This window comes from Lactuca serriola, chromosome 2 (assembly GCF_051521515.1).
Source record: "Lactuca serriola cultivar US96UC23 chromosome 2, Lser_US96UC23_V15, whole genome shotgun sequence".
Lineage (NCBI taxonomy): Eukaryota > Viridiplantae > Streptophyta > Magnoliopsida > Asterales > Asteraceae > Lactuca > Lactuca serriola.
In genome coordinates, this window is record NC_136409.1 from 173680500 (window position 1) to 173687153 (window position 6654).

Here is a 6654-nt window from a genome sequence, read left to right on the forward strand (position 1 = left end):
CAATTTTCAATGAAAACGTGTTTGGTTGGAATGAGTGGAGTTTTCATTTTCCATCTGAGAAATTTGGAAAACTTTGGAAAACTATAAAAATCATTTTTCTAATTTACATACAATTTGGAAAACTGAAAATTTTCATTTTCCTAGAAAACTTTGGAAAACTGAACGAATCAAACGCGTTTTTAAAGTTTCCCTTTTTCTTGGAAAGTTTTCCTAAAAAACTCGAAAATTTTCCACGACCAAGCACATCCTTAGATTCCTCTACATGATGTTTCCTATTTTGGGATCTTTTTAAGCTTCTTGTTTGTCTTTTCAAAACCACATTACAAATTAAAGATGTTAACAATGTGATCTCGATGTGTAAACCATCAATATGTGAATACGTGAATGCTTCATGAATGACATTATAGATGAAAGTTTTGAGAATTCCAACACCTTTATCATTGGCTATTTCAAATAACATATTACTTTAGAAACAAAAGAAATGAGATAACTCCATATGATATTGGTTCCAATGGAGATTAAATATAAATGGTCTAAAATGTAACACTCATTGTGAACTCACAATCAGAATTCATGGTAATCTCTACATAAATTTTGCATAATGATGAATCCCGAATTAAATGGATATTGCAAATGGTCAACGACAGCATTTATTTGGGAAACTAATTATCGCGCATTCACAACATGCAGTTGTGAAGTTTGTTGTTGTGAAGTTTTATTGTTGTTTTGGGTAAAAGATAAGAAAAAAGAGTTATATATGTATGTTTATGTTACCATTTGCAATAAAAAATGATATACCTTAATAAAGAACATTACAGCTTGTGAGATAATCCGAAATAATAAATATTAAAACCCTTTCATAAGATAAGTTGAAAGAAATATTTAATTGTGGGAGGGAAAAAGTACAAAACAAGAAGAGATCATGCACTTTACCCCTCATGATTTACTGGTCCATTATTAGGAGGAATCAAAAACAAGGGTCATGATTAGCAAAAATGATATCTGAAATAAAAATATATGATTTTTGTAGGACAACCTAGCAAATTTGTTGTAATAGAAAAGAGTTCTTCTTTGATCGATAATTGAATTAAAAAAAATTTAGATTATGAGATTTTTGCTCTATATATATTAAAAACTTTAACCCCGTACTTTCTAACAAACTTTTCTATAGTTCGACTTTTTATCAAATCTTAAGTTTGAAACTCTCAGAAGCTCATAATCAAATGCGTTTCTTTTATGTATCTCAGCATTATAATTTTCAATTAAGTTGCATCATTACGAGAAAGAAAAATACAATTACAAAACAGATATGCTTCAGCATGTAGGGTTCTATCTTCTATGATTATTCGGCTCGTGTAATGTTAGTAGAACCAAGTTCAACTTTTAATTAAAACATAGAAATATATATTGAGTGGAACAATAAATAAAAAGCAAGGACAATTACGTTTAATTATTACAAAATTTAAATTTCAAAACCTAAAAGTGAATTTATTTATAACATGAAAGCAATGCATCATATAGTAACATGAATGGGAAGAAAGTAATGTACAACCTCGTTTGATTACAGTTTCTTTATTTCAATTATAAGTAATCAAAAGAACAAAAGTAAAAAATGTAACATTTTCAACTTTCAAGATCAAGTAGAAGTACTGAAAAATCTATAACCATTCTCATGAGTTTTGATGCATTGCCAAATTTACACAAAGACCCCTCTCCTTCTAAGAACTAGCAATATTAGTCCCTACACCACCCTATAAAAGCTCACTCCATGCCTTATTTATATATCCCACTCCTATATCCAACATAACCACACTCTCAAAATGACATTTACATACACAATATTCTCTAATACCCTCGTCTTCACTATTTTCCTAATTAAATTTGTTGCACTTCCGATAGCATATTCAAAACCAACCATATTCTTGGAGGATTTTCATGTAACATGGTCCGATTCCCACATCAAGCAACTCGATGGTGGAAAGGCAATCCAACTTCTCCTTGACCAAAACTCTGGTTTGTAATTTCTTTTGACCAAAATCTAGTGATCTATAATACTATAATACTGTTTAAAATGATAAAGTGTACATATGATAGGTTGTGGATTTGCTTCGAAAAACAAATACTTATTTGGACGTGTAAGCATGAAGATTAAGCTTATTCCAGGAGATTCTGCTGGCACTGTCACTGCATTTTATGTAAGATTATTGTTACTTGTTAAAATATAATATTGATTTTCTTTTTTATATATATAAAAAAAAAAAAAACAAGGTTTTCATGGCAGATGAATTCAGATACCGATCAAATACGCGATGAGCTTGATTTTGAGTTTTTGGGGAACCGAACCGGTCAACCTTACTCGGTTCAAACCAATGTTTATACTCATGGAAAAGGTGATAGAGAACAAAGGATTAACCTATGGTTTGACCCGGCTGTTGACTTTCATACTTATTCCATTCTATGGAACCATTACCATGTGGTGTAAGTTGCATAAGTTTTATAAACACTTTAAATAATCGAATAATTAAATTATGATTTCATGTACATAGGTTTTATGTGGATGAAGTCCCTATAAGGGTATACAAGAATAATGAAGACAAAGGAATTCCATTTCCAAAAATTCAACCAATGGGAGTGTACTCGACATTATGGGAAGCCGATGATTGGGCGACAAGAGGTGGGCTCGAAAAAATCGATTGGACGAAATCGCCCTTTTACGCGTACTACAAAGACTTTGACATTGAGGGCTGTACTGTCCCGGGTCCGGGCTGGTGCGCTGCTAACCCATCCAATTGGTGGGAGGGCGCAGCCTATCAACACCTGGACCCGGTGGCTGGGCGTCAGTACCGATGGGTCCGGTTAAACCACATGGTTTATGATTATTGCACGGATAAACAACGGAATCCAATTACCCCACCGGAATGTAAGGCCGGAATTTAGATTCCGTTTCCAACAATGGAATTGAATAGTTGATGGGAGGGTGTAAGTAAAGTGGAATTTTAATGGTGGCACTTTGAAAGACACAAATAATGGTTGGGCCATAATTGTGAAAGGATATAGTAAATGTGATAATTGATATGCGTACCATATTATATACTTATTTTATGTGAATAAAAAGCTTTTACTTTTCCCCATTCCTATAACTTTATGCTTATTTTATCTCTCATAACTAAATCATCTAGAAAAAGTTTTAAGGTATATACAATCACTAATTAAAATCTTTTTGAGCAATAATCAGCACATTGTGGAGAATATCAACATACTTTACCTTTACCCTATCTACCAATATTGGCAATGTATGTATATTTTATACTTACGTTTCTTTACTGATAATAACAATATATTTCATAATTTTTTTTTTACTATTATCGCAATGTACTTTACATTTTTGTTACAATTTTCCCTGATAAATAATTCAAAACAATTTATTTTCTTGTGCCAATTTTGACTGCAACGGGTTCCGAGCAATACGGGCAATTCCCAAAAAGGACATTAAATGATCTGCAATATAATCACAAAAAGGAAACAAATTAAAGTGAATGATCATGTTTCATGTTATTAGGACAGGGGCAAAATGGGTATAACTATAAATGAGTATTGATTACATACTGTCTTGTTGTTGTAATGGAACGTAACCAATCTCCAAGGCAAACACTATGAAAAGCCTTGTTGCAAATGCTATTTTCACATGAATAGTCTGTTTTGCCCCCACTATTAGCTCCAAATTCATCATCTATTGGAAGGAATTGTGAATAACAAATCCCACATTCAATTTGTTGCTCATTTTTCTCGACACCTTGTGGTTTTGGAAGTTGAATCTCCAACAAATTTGATAAATTTTCACCAAATGTTTTTTCCTTCCTCCTAAAATAATATACACACAATAGATATTAAAAAAAATCAGAAATTTTACACGTTTTATAAAGAATGTTGAGGAAAAGAACAAAAAAAAACCATTTCTTGCAATTCTTCCGCCATTTGTCCCTTAGTGAATTTACATTTTCATTCAACCCCATAAAACGACACCTGTCACCACATACAACATGCTGATGTCAGCATAAGTTAAGGTTATGACTATGCAGTATGCTCAATGTAACTAAATTTTACTCTGGTAAAGATTTTGGCTCATTTGCATGTATTAATACTATGATAGAGCAATCATTTCCTGAAAAAGAAAAAACTTATATTTTTTTATCCAATAATAAAGTATATATAATCTATAATGTTAAAAAGAGTAAAGTAAATTGTTATTTTCGCAAGTTACCAATATTTATATGGCGAAGTGACATGGCACGATGCAAATTTGATGAATCAAAAAGGCAAAGAGACTGGTCAATATCTTCAAGCGTTGACCAAAATTGTTGAAGATTCTCAAGATGCTGAGTGGATCAAAGCTTTTAGGAAGGATATTATAAATCTAGTGTAAATAGATTCATGGTAATATACCTGTTTGAATTGGTTTACAACATCTTTGAGTCTTGAATTTTTTGACCATTGCAGATTGAATATGTAAGGTACATCCTGATGAAGGATTAGATTATTAGTTATGGAGTGAAGATTGTTTGAGAATATAAGAGGTTTATAGATATTGGATAACTAACAGCTGAGACTGATGGTGGGGTGTTTGGATAAGATTTGTCGAATGAGATTTCTAAGATGTGAACTCTTTCCTTCTTGTCACTGAAGAAAAACAGTAACAGTGGTGGATGATTGAAGCATTTTTCAGAAGTTCATGATGGTTTTATAAAGGTTAAAGGATCTTACATGACACGAAAGGTAACAAATGATAGATCTTCTGCTAATCTCACCAAATGTTCCCATCCAATTTCTTCAATCTGAGAAAAGAATTGAGGGACTGGAGTAAGGAGATGTGCTTCTTTCATAAATGTTGGATTTGTTTAACTGATACGAACTCACCTCGGAGTGAATCACGCCAATATTCATTGAGGCCAAGACTGTTGACAAATTCTGCAAACCGAATGGGATTTTATATAAAATCTTGAATTTCGATGTAGGCAAAATTTGGAATTATGTTAAATTTACATAAAGCTAAGCGTTTTCAAGGGATTGGAAAGATGAATTGCGTCGAATGGATATATTGGAAAGTTGGAGAGCATATGATGCATAGTTTGAAAGGGTTTTCAATCCGTTTAAATAAGCGAGCTTCATATCAAACAGGTGGTGTGCATTCTCAGTGCTAACATTTCAGACTATAAAACCAAAAGAATTACCTCGATTTCTTTGCTGTGACGTAGGATTTGGAAGAGTCGCCGGACGAAGTCTACACTCTACAATCAGTAACCGGAATTAAGAGCAGCTCTTCGGTTCGCCAATTTTTTTTTTCCGGTTGGACTTTTTAAGGCCCAGGCCCATATCCTTCTTACTTGCCCATATCCTTTGGCACAAAACACAACTCCTAAGCCTCACAAGTTGATTGAATGTTTTTTTAATGTAAGAAGTTGAGTCTTATTTGGATCACATTTAGATTGTTTGATCTTTAATTATGTTATAATATGTTTATTTTATATTCTTCTTACTTGGTCAAATTTAAAGTTATGTTGTAACATCTTGTTTCGAAAAGTTTATTTTATTTTATTTTATTTTATTTTATTTTATTTTCAGCATTGTGGGCAATGAATTGATTAAGTAAAGGTCTTAGGCTTCAAGGGAATGTGGTTTAGACTTTATTGGATGATGACAATGTTGGATAAGTGATTAAGCTTTGGTTTGTGTATTGGAGTCAAAGGTAAAATGGAAAAAGTGATGTTTTAGACTTCTTTCATGAATTATGATTTTTAGTTTGACATGTGTTAATATAAAATTAACTAGATAAAAGTATGGGGTTCGTCAATACCTTTTCATGGATATAAAGATCGCCGAAAACGGAGTTGAAACGAAGAAATTATGATTGTTTGAAGTTGAAGTGAAATTGAGCGAAAACCCATTCTCACGAGGTGAGAAGTAATTCTCACGATGTGAGAAGTTCTCACAAGGTGAGAATGTATTCTCACGACATGAGAACTGTGTAGCCTAAAAGCCCACAAAATTTTTAGGGTTTTCAAGGTATTTAAAGGTAAGGATTCATGTTTTAGGGTATTTTGTTAGCCTCCATCATATCTAGAACCTCTTGGGAGAAACCCTAGCCTTAATTTTCAAGATTTAAGCCTCCCCTCTCCTCTCTCATCCATTTTTGGAGTTTTTGATGGTTTTGGAGCAATGTTTTCATGCAAGATTGATCCTTGAAGCTTGGTAATTAAAGATCTTAACTTTCATCTACCTTCTAGACCTTTGTAAGTTATAAAGTTCCAAGATTTATTGCATTTCATCTTTGGATCTAAATGTATTTGGTGTTTTGGTCCATTTCAATGAGTTTTGAATGAGAGTTGGGAATAAAGTTTGCAACTTTATTACTCTCTAAGGCCCCAATAACATTGTGTGTTTCAGATCTGGACTCCAACACCTTTTGATCAAGTTTAGAATGTTTTCTTGGACCTCATGGACTAAGAAAGTTTTGATCTTTTGCCTTCCCTTTCAGCCATGCAAGTTATTTTGGTCATTTAGGCCATTTTGGTGTATTAAAGTTTAGATCTTGGAAGCTTGAGACATTATTATGGATTGAGTAAGAAACTTTATCCATCTAAACATTATGTTGATTCA

The 6654-nt window shown here is 32.7% G+C and overlaps 2 protein-coding genes across 2 annotated transcripts; one reads left to right on the plus strand and one right to left on the minus strand.

Annotated features, from left to right (window-relative positions):
• The first annotated feature begins 1790 nt into the window (after window positions 1-1790).
• LOC145087453 (putative xyloglucan endotransglucosylase/hydrolase protein 6) lies at window positions 1791-3131 on the plus strand. The gene is made up of 4 exons (XM_079025402.1): window positions 1791-2013; window positions 2095-2195; window positions 2282-2478; window positions 2547-3131. Exons 1-4 carry the CDS (start codon window positions 1821-1823, stop codon window positions 2935-2937), a joined length of 882 nt encoding a protein of 293 aa, XP_078881528.1. The 5' UTR covers window positions 1791-1820; the 3' UTR covers window positions 2938-3131.
• A 209-nt stretch (window positions 3132-3340) lies between these two features.
• LOC145087454 (zinc ion binding protein) lies at window positions 3341-5355 on the minus strand. The gene is made up of 10 exons (XM_079025403.1): window positions 5229-5355; window positions 4915-4965; window positions 4762-4832; window positions 4599-4677; window positions 4444-4518; window positions 4262-4376; window positions 4105-4162; window positions 3952-4023; window positions 3607-3861; window positions 3341-3498 (listed from the first exon to the last, which is right to left on the minus strand). Exons 2-10 carry the CDS (start codon window positions 4939-4941, stop codon window positions 3423-3425), a joined length of 828 nt encoding a protein of 275 aa, XP_078881529.1. The 5' UTR covers window positions 4942-4965; window positions 5229-5355; the 3' UTR covers window positions 3341-3422.
• Window positions 5356-6654: the final 1299 nt, after the last annotated feature.

Bases quoted from the DNA above. Each gene is read 5' to 3' on its own strand.
- LOC145087453 (XM_079025402.1), top strand. From the start codon at position 1,821: ATGACATTTACATACACAATATTCTCTAATACCCTCGTCTTCACTATT. The intron at 2,196-2,281 runs GTAAGATTATTG...TTTTCATGGCAG, and splicing joins GCACTGTCACTGCATTTTAT to ATGAATTCAGATACCGATCA. The intron at 2,479-2,546 runs GTAAGTTGCATA...TCATGTACATAG, and splicing joins TGGAACCATTACCATGTGGT to GTTTTATGTGGATGAAGTCC.
- LOC145087454 (XM_079025403.1), bottom strand. From the start codon at position 4,941: ATGAATATTGGCGTGATTCACTCCGAG. The intron at 4,519-4,598 runs GTTAGTTATCCA...ATCCTTCATCAG, and splicing joins CCCCACCATCAGTCTCAGCT to GATGTACCTTACATATTCAA. The intron at 4,163-4,261 runs GTAACTTGCGAA...TTTCTTTTTCAG, and splicing joins ACTTCGCCATATAAATATTG to GAAATGATTGCTCTATCATA.